The sequence below is a fragment of the Scatophagus argus genome, chromosome 2 (genome assembly GCF_020382885.2).
Source record: "Scatophagus argus isolate fScaArg1 chromosome 2, fScaArg1.pri, whole genome shotgun sequence".
NCBI lineage: Eukaryota > Metazoa > Chordata > Actinopteri > Scatophagidae > Scatophagus > Scatophagus argus.
Window position 1 is genome coordinate 22,416,780 of NC_058494.1, and position 13,488 is coordinate 22,430,267.

A 13,488-nucleotide genomic window follows, 5' to 3' on the forward strand; every position below is an offset into this window, starting at 1 on the left:
CTCACTAGCATAAATACATTAAACATGGAATTAGTCACAGTTGTCAATACAAGACACATTAAAACCAAACATGTGTCTAGATTTTCAGAGACATCATAGCTCTTTGTTGTGTTGTTTATTTGGGATTTCTCTTATCTTCGCCTTAACTTCATTCTCTGAGCATTTCAAAGCTAAGCGGAAACTCAAAAACTCCTGCATTCATAACTTAATAGCTGTTAAGTGTAGTGGTATTGGAAGCTTCCAGAAAAGTAATCCGTAACCGCTTCCCTGCTGGTTCTTAACTTCAATATCCTTTGGTCCAAATGTCTGATTTTCAACAGTTGTGAATCATTTTATTGCAGAGAGGAAAACACTCCAAATAATGCAAAACTGCTTTGCCCTGGGCGTCACCCTCGATGTGTGACAGGTCATTAATTAGCTAGTCAGCGAGATGAGCGAATGACACTGTGCTGACCTCCGTGTAGTATTTAACAAAGCTGGGAGTATTGTCGAAGAAACTCATCTGTTGGGCTGGATTTCTAACCATTAAAATTCCATGCATTGTGTTCCAAGTGAGGAGGGAAAAGGGTATTTATATGCACTGTGAATTTCAGCCAGGACTCGATACAAAACGTGAGAGGCAGCATGCATTTCAGATAGGGCTCAAACAAAACAAAACAAACCGGGCTGGTAAACAAGATTTAGCTGTTGGAAGCTGTGCAACAGGCCAGTTTTTCTGAATTAACTATGAATTTGCAGTGATACCATGTTTGTTTCCTGGACATATTTACTGTTACTGGTGCGGTTTTGGCCAAATGTGTAAAGCAGCTTGTTGGAATCGCTAAGATAAAGCATCCCTCACTTTGCCTCAAAAACACACACACAGTGAAGCATTGTGCAGACCTTGTTTGGCTATTTATTCAGTAACTTGGTGTATCTGACACATCTAAATGTGCCTTTTATCTCAAGATACTATAACTTAAGCTTCAGGAAACTTTCATTTGGCTACATATTGGGATGTGGCAAGGCTACTCTAACATTTTTGGTTTTGGTTATTAAAGGCTCGTCTGGGTTTTTCCTAAACTTTGTGGCTGTGAGAGTTCATCACTGGCTCCACAGTTTTTAAATTATAACTTACACCACTTTACTCCCACATTACACCAGTGGGAGCACACTACTAATGTAATGGCACAACAACTAATAATATGATTGATGATATTGCTGGTGAAGTTGAAGATCACATTTTAAAAGCTTTTTCCAGCATGTGAAGTGTGAGATAACCTAGAAGCTTTTCCACTAGCAAATTCGCCAAGTTTATATGAAAGGTCAAGTTTGAAGTTGAAATGATGTTAATAAAACTGTGTATATATACAGGTGAAGTGATAATCACAATAGTGCTCAGAAGAATTAAATCAGAAATCTTCAAATTGTCATAAATCATTTATATGTAGCTATAAAGAGAGTTTTCTAAATCAAATGAATTTAAATAGTCTTCTGTAAACCCTACGTAAAGTGTTATTTTTGGGAGGCAATGAGATTAGGTGGCTAATTACAGGTCTTGGTAGCAAATGCAAAATTTCAAGAGGAACCTCATAAGATAAGAACTTTAACTGCCCAACAGCAGCACAGAGAACATTTACAACATACACTGCAGCTAATATGGTGCTAGAGTTCACCCTCAGCAGCTCTCTTATCTTCACTTGTTGAGTGTAACGTGAAGACAAACAAAAAGAACTCCTTCAACTTAGCACGACAATCCTGTGACGTTAGTTTGTCCTTTTTATCTCACACATTCTTCGTCCTCGTCAAAACCTTCCCTCATTATCCACAGTAAAACTCGCCAACATCTGGGCTAAGGATTCGGCTACGCTATGCTAGCAGCGGCTAATGTAACCTGAGCTGCTAGCCTCAATCAGTGATGAGGAGTAAGCTGATGTGTGGCAGGCTAGCTTCTTACTAACTACTACTTACTCACCGGAGTTTGTATGGATTACAATTACATTTATCTAAAACAAGATGTTTTTTCTTATATTTACTACAACAAAAAATACTGCAACGTGCACAGAAAATATTTTGAGGAGCTTACATGAATACAGTTATGATTCTCTCTGTGTGCGTTAATTAGCATCAAGACCCATTGGACTGTATATAATCTTGATAAATAATAGATAAAAATTCAATCACTTCCTTTTCCCGAATTCATGCGACCGACTGGGTGAAGTAATAACCACAGAGTTATGGAGACAGCATTGACGTGTGAACCACGGAGTCTGCACTGAGCTGGAGAGACCTTCTCCCGCTCAGGAATATTCATGACCTCAGGTGGACTTATGTGTGGTTCTGATGTATCACGTTACCATGGAGACAGCAGACATATGTTCCCAACATCGACCAGAGGAGCTAGTGACGCCAACAAGCACGTGCGCGCGCACACGCACACATACGCATACACACCCCGAGGGCAAGCAGGACAGGAAACTGTCAGGAGAAATCAGAGTCAACATCCTCTTCGTTCTCAGGGATTTCAACTCTGAAGATTTCTCTCTGAAGGTTTAAGCACATTAAGTCATATCCACCGAAAATGCAGTTAATTTATTCACTCTTGTATTCCCATCTGCCTTTGTGTTTACTGTTTATTAGTGCTTTGCTCATGTTTATCTTCATAGCTATCAGCGATACATCAGTAAGTGTTTTGTTTCAGTCAGCGAGCAAAGTGAAATTCAGTCACAGCGAGTGTTCTTTCTATTCCCAAACACCCACTCATGTATCCTTTTTAGTCTCATATTCATTCCACTGCTCTCCGTCTTGCACACGCGAACAAGAGCTCATGCATGTGCGCGCGCACACACACACACAAACACACATACAGACATTTTGGATGACTATAACCAATGTATGATGGGAATGCAAGACTAATCTTGTTTCAGTAAGTAATACAAGACCCATTTTGCACAGGCAAAGGAAAAGAAGTGAACATACACTAAGTCTGCATGGCCTGATTAGATAACCTGCCACATGTACACCAGAACATTATTTCCAGTCTTTGCATATCTCTCAAGCATGATCACAAAATATTACATTCATATCATACAATACAAAGCACACCAACATTTTTTTTTGCATTCTTTACTTGCTGTCTCCTATATTAAATTATATTAGGCTTTGGCAAATAACTCAGCAAGCAGCATGCATGTACATAACAGACCATATCTTGGCAACTGGATTTATGATTATTTTTGAACTGAAATTTTAGGCTTTTAGAACCATTGTAAAGGTCTCTATGAATGACTGCATAATAAATGTGAAAATAAAATGAATCGTAAAATAGAGCAATGGTATACCTTAACAGCAGAAAAACAAAACAAAAAAAAGTACCGCATGCCAGCGTGTTCACTGGGTAATTATCGATTACAAGAAAGGCTCATTATGTTACCCGTTGTTGGACCTGCCGCTACTATGGGATAACGGGAGATACATCAGATGCACATATGGGATGGAGGTGGTTGAGAGAGTGAGAGTGACACTCGACAGGAAAAGGAAAACATTGGCTTGCTCCTGATTATACATGGAACGGTTCTCTAACTATCCTCCTTTTAAAGAAAATCAGTTGTATTGGTGTTTTTACACCCTGCTGGCTGCTGTCAATAGTGTTGTTGTGGTTAATGAATGTGCAATAAGTGACGCTCATTTCACTTTACACTCTAGTCAATAATAAAAAAAAAAGGTTACAAAAAAGAAAATGCAACACCTTTATCTGTCCTTATCGTTTTAAGTAGCTGCCACAATGCCTGTTGGAAGTAATGGTAACGCTCAGGTGGAACTAAATGTGGTTGGTTAGAAAATGAGAGAGGCCGAGATAGCAGTCTTATCACTGGGTGAGAAAGAGCGACACCTGAAACGTTTCTGGCCACTGGCCCAGCTGGACCCCCCTGCACCAGCTCCAGAGACTCGAGTCTTACTGGAGCTCCAGCCAGCAGCTTCCCTGACAGTCGGGCTGTGCTTCAAAGTTATTTTAAAATTAAGCTATAACAGACAAATGACTGAATCATTCAAGCAGTGATGGCTTACAATCTGTCTCACACACATACACACAGGCAAACACACATTTGTATGGCGTTAATCATTCCCAAGTGGCTGATAAAACAGAGACAGGTCATTAAGGCTCCACAGTGTTCATAAACTGTGCTTTATTAACTGTCCTCTTCCTTCGCCCACTCTCACACACAGACACAATTTTTTAAGCTTTTTCAAAAGGGCCCCTTTCATTACTTGTGGAAACCATTGCCTTTTCTTTTTTAAACTTTCTGCTCCATCTACGCATCACCTCCCTTCCACCATTCCCCCCATACATGCATCTTTTCTTTCCCTCCATCTCTCTCTGGTGAGGGGGCTGACAGTTAATTGGGAGTAGGTTTTAATGAGCTGGCCATGAGATCCTATCTTCTCCTTTCATTAGGAAGGGAAGACAGGGGAGAGGGTGTCAAGGAAGTGAAGGAAGGAGCGAAGAGAGAGCATGAGAGGGAAGGAAAGAAAGAAAGAGATGGAAGAGTCAGGTCGATAGAGAACATCGTAGAAGTTTTTAGTCACTGCTGCGGGTTTCACAGCTCGGTGCATGTCTGTTTATTTGTTAATGAGCTAATCAATAGCAGAGGTGTGTAAGCCCGGCAGTGGGTCTGCTTTGGGAGATTACTTACAGAGACACACAACTTGTAAGACTTGTTTGTCTACAATGTGCCTCTTGATTTTTTTTTTTTAACTGCTCTGACTCACCTCAAGGTGCTAAACTTGAGTTTCCCACATACAAAGTAGAACACCAGGAACACCATGAGCCAATTTCAAGTCTTCATCTGACAAATGCATCTCCTTCATTTGAACCACACGCCGCTATACGTATCGGTACTACATGCATCAAGCCTTTGTGATCAAATGAGGGAAATAAATACGTCTGAGGAAATTAAAACAAGAAAAGCAACAAAGTCTGTGATTTGTGATGGCCGACTAATCACTGTATGAGTAAAAGCTGCCAACAAAGTATATATCCTGTAATATCAGACTATCTCAGAAAATCTGAACCTTTAAATAGGCAAATGTTAAAGTTGTAAAATGCAAAAAGTGCCTCCTTGAAACTTCTGGATGAAAAATGTTCAAATGGCTGACTTGCTTGCACAGCTAAGGTGTTTATCTCGCTGATTAGCAGGGCCTCATAAATACCTAATCACTGATGCTAATCAGCCCTCTCACCTAGGGGTGAGCTAAAAATATAAGTCACACACATGCTCAAGTCAGGCTAATACACACAAATGTTTTACGCACACTTTTCCCCATCAAAACAATTCTGGCATCACAGCCATTTTAACACAACACTGCATTAATCCATTATTAACTGACAAACAGAATTTCCACACATAAACTAGCTATGACTAAGTGGATTTTGCACCATACTGGTTCCTGTTTGCAACACTGAGCAAGGACCATACATTCACAGTCGACTTTAACAAACACAACTTTTGATCTCCCACCACTCTAATACAGACTGAACAAAAACACACTTTCTAACTTCTGACTCTGTTCTGTACGACAGCACTTCAGTGTTGACATAATGAGATTCCTTTTGACTTTGAAGTCTGTGGTAAATGCTGGGGAGGTGTGCGGCAGATAAAGCTAATGCAACAACAACAAAAAAAAAGTAATAAAATAAACTTCAAGGAGGACTAACAGGACTGATCTTTGGCACAGCATTGTATTAGTATGCATACAATAACATGCAAACATTTAGCATTAAGGACTGAAGCTGGTAGGAATTCAGTCATTATTTTCAGGAGTATCTGAAGTTCGACATCATTTGTTTGGTTGAACATTTAGATTCAATCACTCACATCCTGGTGATGTTGATATGGCACATGTTGTCCTAGTCTTAAATGCCCCATACTCAACCTTAATGTTTTAATGTTTCACATGTACTGCTTAAGTCATTTTAAAGGGAAATTTCAGTATTCAGTTGAAGTTGGGCAAATTGACTGATTGACAACCGACAAACATCACGGACGCTGAAGCCAGGCCATCAGTACACCATACAGACAAAGTCACTGAAGTTTTGTTTCAGTATTCTTCTTTCCCCAAACCCTCAATTGTGCTGACGCCACTCACAGATGAAATGGGGATAAAGTACTTTCAATTACAGCATCTGAGAGAAGTTAGTAACAAAGACTGAATAAACAAAACATTTCTTGCAGTCATAATTACCGCCATCACTGTGTCTCTCTACCATCCCTGTTGAGAATCACACAGAGTCAGAAAAGAATCTCATTTGACAATTCAACTTGAAATGTTTCAATTACCAAAATTACAGCAGTGTTACCAAGCTGAAAAATAAACATGAATAAAGGGTGAAGAAATCATTTGAAAGAGCGCGTGAAATAATGAATGCTTGAGAAAAGAAATTTGGGGGGGGGGCATTGGGTGGGTGAAGACACTTGCAGGTTTAACAGCTTACACCACAGGGGGGATTTGGGTGCCACTGCTACAGGGGGATATTAGCAGGATTATCTGGCAACCCTGTTGCTGAGGTGAATAACATTAGAATCCTATTTGTAAAGACTTCTGTGCTTCCTGTCCAAAATCCCCCATTTTCTCTCCACTTAGTCCTGCTTCATCCTACAATTAGTCCATTTTACATTTCCATAACCCAGATTACACTCACATACTTAAAGAGCAAGTTACGCACGTTATGTATATTGTATTCATGTGTATTTTCGCGTGTGTTCTTGCATGTGTGCTTGTGTGTGTGTTTTGTGAGTGTCGGATTCCATTAGTAGTACAGGCCTCTCTGCTCCCACAGGCCACCAGGCGTGTGTGTCATACACACTCAAACAGTGGAGAACACCCTGAATACTAATATAGGAGGTGTTAGCATCTGTTTGGTGTGTGTTTGTCTCTGTACATCTGTATGCATGTGCACCCAGCAGAGGAGGTGGAGGGGTAGGCAAGGGGTGGGGTGGGAGCAGTGTGGTGAAGTGTGGTGTGACGGAGACTGTTGAGATTGGAGTATGTGTGCACTTGAGTGTGACAGTGCGTACTATGAGGGTATTACGACTGTGTGTGTATGCATGTGTGTGTGCGTGTGTGTGTTCTATGGACGCAGTCTGAGGTTAATCAATATTGACAGTGAATTATCTCTTCTGGCAGGGTCGCAGGTGGGTTCGATGGAGCAGATTTGACACACCAGCAAGAAAAAAAAAAAAAAAGAGCACATGGACGCGCACGAGCACGTTCAAATATTTCTTATTCTCATATTATTCTCTTCCTTGCTAGCATCTGAGCGGGTCTTTGAGCAAGGCATTAATGCACAGGTGCAGTCGTCTTGCATTTGACCACAGTAATTACCCTGCCAAGATAATAAAGCTGCCCTCCACCTTGCCAGTACGGATTCTCCACGGTTCCTGTTCTAGCTAGAGGCCCCACTATCATTCCACAACACAGCAACAACACGGCGATTAGCTACTGTTACACACTCAGATCAGAGAGGAGCAGAGAGAGGGTGAGAGATAAACAACAAGGGAGAGATAAAGAGAGGGGAAAGTGTGGCAGGGCACGATGGGGGGTGGGGGGAGGGAAGAGACAAAGAGGTAAGTGCGATGGGAGTACAACAGGATGTTTTCACTGTAAAGCTACTTAAGAAAAAGGATTTGCTCAACAGCTAAGGGACAGACACACATACAACTTTTATTTAGCCCACTCAATGAGCGCATGGGGAGCGTTGATCGATTAATGCAGCCCATCCCTGTGACATTGCCCAGTCGTCACCCGCTCTCTCACACACACACACACACAATCATTCCTCCACTCACAAGATACGCACACATTCAATATACACAGCAGAGGAGAGTCTCTGTGGCATAGCATTCCTCTCCCTGCACGGCCGAGTTCGGCACAAAGCTATAACGTGGCGTAATGGTGCATTAAACATGGATATGGAAGATACAGTTTAAAAAAAAAAAAAGGGAAGGGGGGGGGCAGCACCTCACAAGGTCAAATTTGCACTTCCTGAAGCATTCGTTAAACATCTCACAGAGAAAGATATCAGCACTCACACAGATGCCACAGCCTGTAGGAACTGTGATGTTGACAGCGTTTCCCTTTAAGCTTCACACTTCCGTGCTAATGTTAACGATAATGTGCATATGCTTACAGAAATACACACTGCAGGTGGCTCATAGCCACCTGCATTCATATCTAATCTCAGCATGTCTGGAGGAACAGATGCATGTGAAGCTAATCAGTAATATTGATATCAGTACAGGAGACCGCAAATCTGCCATTTCTTAATTTTTTCTCCTAACTTTTAACTCTTCGTGTGTCAGTGCTGTCTTTAAAAGCAAGTTGCAACATCAACACGATGCTGTTTGCCCTAAATGCGAAGCATGAAGCGTACCTTTTTGAAGAGCAAGGAGTCGTCCATGTGCTCTGCGTAGACTGAAGTGAGCCTGTATTGGTTCTCAGTGGTGATATCTATCTGATAGCCGGTCAGCACGTAGCAGACTGTGCGGAACTCCTGAATTTTCCTCTGAAACACCTCCTTCAGCCTCTGGTTCCTCAGCTCTGAGCTCTCCATCTGCTTACGTAAATCTGCAACACACACACAAAAGATGGCAGAATACATCGGTCACATGCTTTTACTGGTCTGGAACGTAAGGAAGTATGGTATAAAATTATATTTTTGAAACATCACTCTTTATTTACATGAGCAACTCAGGCGTTCCCCTACAAGACCAAGCTGCATGTGGAAAATGTCTAGTCCATGGAGCTCCACAAGCACATCCTCAACCCATTTAGCTAAAGAAGCATAGATGGACGACTCCTTATCAGAAATACACTCCCCGAGGCACTCCATCTGCTCACTCAGGGTCTACAAAACACTATGATGCATAGAGCTCAGCGTTGACTAGTGAGCTGCGTCTCCTGGCTGCGAGCAGAGATTCATGGAGAAAAGATCCAGGATGGGGCTCGAATTTAATTTGTCGAAAGTCAATTTGCAATAATTACTTTAATTTGAGGACTTGATTTGAGAAGGCAGAGAAATTAGTTTGTCTGCGCTAAAATGAGCCATTATGAGGGGAATTATTTACAATGTTAAAAGTGAGCGTGTGTGGCCGTGCATGAATGCAATGTGAAATTAGAAATGGTGAAAGGAGTGCGGAGAACAGAACAACCACAAAGAGGTAAACGCTTGCGTGATGTTAACGTACACATTTGCTGATTTTCTTATTCTCGATGTCTGTGCATGTGATATTAAAACATGCAACCAGAGACAGCAGGATAATTTTATCCACACAGTGTGGCTTCCATTGATACAGTCATCAAAAGTCACCACCATCTGATTGCTGGAGCTTTTATCTCAACCCAGACATATTTAATGGGATTGTATGCTCTACCTTTGTCAAAAGGTCCACACAGGATAAAAACTGACAGAAAGCTTTTTGGACTTCCTCATAAATCATAGACAATTTTCCTCAATTTTGGTATGGCTATTTGCACCACATAAAATTCTTCTCTTGGCTGTTTTATCTCTGTTTCATTAAGGTTAAAGAAAAATAAATATTAATACATGGGTAACACTAGAATTATTACCTTTGTATATCTTTCCTTGTCCTATCTGTTCACATAATTGACCAGTAAAGCTGATTTTCACAGAACGTAAAAAAACTCCAAATTCTCAAACGTGGATGTTTTTACCCTCTCCTTCAACAGCTACACAATCAGATCTGAAGCTGGTCAGCAGATGAATGTGAAATAGTTATGGTGTTGAATAATGGACAGAAAATCTCTTTTGCATAACATTATGATGTCACAGTGAAGCTGAGTTTTGACCTTTGAGATATAAAAAGTCATTATTTCATGATTTCATCCTACTTGGATGAAATTTTGTCATAATCAAGGTCTGAATTCATGAGTTAAGGCCCAAAAAACCCCAAACAAACAAAAAGAAAACACCAGATGACCAAATTCAGATGAGTTCATCCTTGAGTCCTAGTGGACATCTGTGCCAAATTTGAAGATCTGAGGAATTCCTTCAAGGCGTTCCTGAGACATCGCAGTCACAAGAATGAGACGGACGTACAGATGTTAGCATAACCCAAAGGCACAATAGCACAATGTGTCCTGCCACAGCAGAGCAGAAACACACTCACAAAAAACAGGCAAGAGCATGAGGAAGAGAACTAAAAACATGAAAAAATGATTTGACCAAGATAAAAGACTTATTTAACACCCCTTAAAAGCTTATCTTGCAATGATGATTTTTTTTTTTTTTTACAGTAAAAAGCATCTACTTATCTGTTCACCTTCTAACAGCCAACATTAACCAGTCACAAGATCTCAATTTTCTTGTGCTAAAACTCACACATATATTTTATATTCTTGCCAGAGCAGTTGGTAGTGACAGTGGTGCATTTTAAGAGTCCAGGCCTCCAACCCTGCTTTGACTGATAATTATTTCTACCCGTCAGTCTTCTCTCCATAAATCTCAACCTATTACATTTTAATCTGTCGTTATCACAGAAGTAAATGGCTAAAAATTATAAATTCAAGAGTCTGTGAGTGTGCCAGTAAGTCTCCTGAATGACTGGACTCCTCTTAAGCGTCAGTCACTGCTGATAAATAATGATTCAAAACTTCAGCATTGTGACAAAACTGTCATTATTTGACAGCTATCAGAGTGCCCTGAAAATGGCTGTTAATTCTCAAGTGACAGCATGAAGCAGACGGTGTTTAAATTTAGTGCAACACGCAAACAAATAAACATGTACGCAGGGGCACGAGCATATTACTGCCTATGCAATCAAAAAAACTGATGTGCACACACAAATGTGCCGATGTGTGCGTTCAGTTGGTACTAGATCAAAGTATTCAGGGTTAGAAGATTTTTACACCAACTGTCAAATTTTGAGAAAGTTTGTGACATCTGACTTTTGCACTTAATTGGTCTCGACGGGTCTGGGCATGCTGTCTCTTAAAAGCTGTCAAAAAAATTCCACTGCTGAAGAAGTTTCTTACTTGTATATTTTTGCCTGCTCATTTTCAATGTGAACTACAGCCAAGGAAACTACCCGGGAAACCCATCACAAGTGAAATGTGCTTCTGACTTTGCTTGTCATGACTTCTAAAGACGATTCAAGTTGAAAGGAAGAGCTGAAGAAAGTACAATTATTTTACACTAAGACTGTATGAAAAAAAATTACAACATAAATGAGTAAGTAAAGAACTGTCGCATTTGAAACAGATAATATAGAGATAATAAAGAATAGAGATAATAAAGTAGAGATGGAACTTTCCACCCAAAGTAACTCCTAGGATGTTTCCAAAAAGGAGCAAAAATAATCCTCAATTCCCAAAACGCAGTCATGTGTAAAACTAAAGACAATATTTGCTTAATAATACTAACAACACCTCAATCCACTGGTTTATTTCTTTTAAGTGCTTAATGAATGTAATAGAAAAGTAATGCAGTGAAAAACTGAGACAGATTAAGGAATAATTTAAACCAAAGCTTCATTTAACATTCTTTGCCATCATTATTGTTTATAATTTAATTAAAATCTTAAGTGCAGTTCTACAGGTCACTGGTAGCTCTGCTCATCCACACACACACACACAGTGTCAACAACAGTGTCTGCCTATTGTAACTTTTTAGCTGCCATTAAAAGTCTTCCCACCGTTGAGAGCAAAAAGCTTTGTAATTTCTTATTTCATGGTGAGGTTCCCATTACTCAGGGCCAGTGATTCCATAGCTAGTGTAGGAAGCAGTAAGTTTTTTTTTTAATAAATCTGTGCCAATCTCAAAGACATGAAAATTATTTAATTGATACTTTTTCAGACAGCCCATTGACCTGGTGTGAAGATAACAGATCTCACACATGAGATCTACATTATCTTCCAGGGCTTTGAGCACAATGGTGAGAAACTCTTATCATTTCACATGAAGGACAAAAAAAAAAAAAAGCAGGAAGACAATGGGTCAGGAACATATGGAAATGAAGGACAGGGAAAATAATGAAGACAAAAGCTACAGAAAGTGGGAAAAAAAGCATGGAAGCTGGCAAAGGTGAAGAGTGTTGGTTAGCAAGAGACAGAAGAAGAGTGAATGAGAGAGAGAGAGAGAGGAAGACAGGGAGAGAGAGAGAGAGAGAGAGAGAGAGAGAGAGAGGAAGACAGGGAGAGAGCGAGCACTGTGGTCCCCAGAAGACAAATTAGCCAACAGACGTCCAGCGCTGAACTGGCCTGAACTCCAATTAAATATTTAACCCTGTCATAACTAAGCTTCCCTCTCTAACTGTCTGTCTCATACTTACACCTTGGAAGAGAAAAGCCTCAGTGGGCTCAAATTTAAATATCAATGGAGCAATTTCCCTCTTTACTTTGTTTCAGGACTCAGCCAGTAGAAGGCGCAGGTTTCTCTCCTTTGTTTTCTTTTCATTAGTCTAAAAGGGAACAAAACCTAAACTAAACTAACTAAAACTAAAATCACAATCAGTCATGACAGATCTCCAACCCAGTCCCACAAATGCATTTCTTAACGAAACTTAAAAATGCTAAATTTCCATGCCAGGTTCTTGTGAGCTTGTACAGAGGGACAATAGAAAGCACTGGGAGATCTTTGCGACTAAAAGGATCAATAATTGAGATGTGCAAGGGCAGAAGGACTCAGTGAGCGCGGTGATTCAAACCACCCACGTCATTTGTGGAGAGCTCAAACAATGCTAAAAGGCAACCACAGCAATGGCCTGTTTACCCTGCTGTCATCTGACAAGGGATACAGAAGTATTCACTGCCGTACCACCGGACTACTGACCAGCTTCCTTCTTCGAGCTGTGAGACTTCTCAGTTCAACCTCTGTGATTCACCCTAAAAAGTACCGTAATTTCCGTACTATTGAGCGCACCCACTAAATTTAAAAAGAAAAAAAAAAAAACTAGTACATATATAGGCCGCAATTGTCTATAAGCCGCAGGTGTCCACGTTGTCAGTCTCTCTTTCGTTGTCGCTCTCAATGTCACTTTCATCTTGAGGCAAAATCCATAAATTAGACGCATCATTGTTTAAGCTGCAGGGTTCAAAGCGTGTGAAAAAAGTAGCTGCTTATAGTCTGGAAATTACGGTAGTGTATTTCTATGACTTATTATTTAGTCATCTCTTTATGTCATTGTTATTTTCTGAGTAAACAGCATTTCATTACACAACCCTGCACCAATAGAATGATAAATAAATGAACCTTAGGTAGAAGGTCTTCTTAACCTCGGCAGCTAACAGTATAATAATCGTCCAAACATAATGTGCTGTTACACAAGTCAGTTTCAGTTATCCAATTGTACTGAACAGAGAATTTATATGTTACATGCATTGCACTACTCAATGACTGGTGACAACAAATTACAGCTAAAGTTAAGCACTTTATGTACATGCACCCACTGTGACCTGCATTAATGTACACATTGCTGGAGAAGATTTATTTCT

At 40.2% G+C, this 13,488-nt stretch overlaps 1 protein-coding gene across 1 annotated transcript in view; it reads right to left on the reverse strand.

The window, feature by feature from the left end:
• The window catches only part of mad1l1 (mitotic arrest deficient 1 like 1), a 46,535-nt gene that overhangs the window by 7,629 nt on the left and 25,418 nt on the right, over nt 1–13,488 (reverse strand). Inside the window, exon 17 of the mRNA XM_046370787.1 lies at nt 8,411–8,604. Coding sequence (XP_046226743.1) covers nt 8,411–8,604 — 194 coding nt within the window. The remainder of the gene's footprint in view (nt 1–8,410; nt 8,605–13,488) is intronic.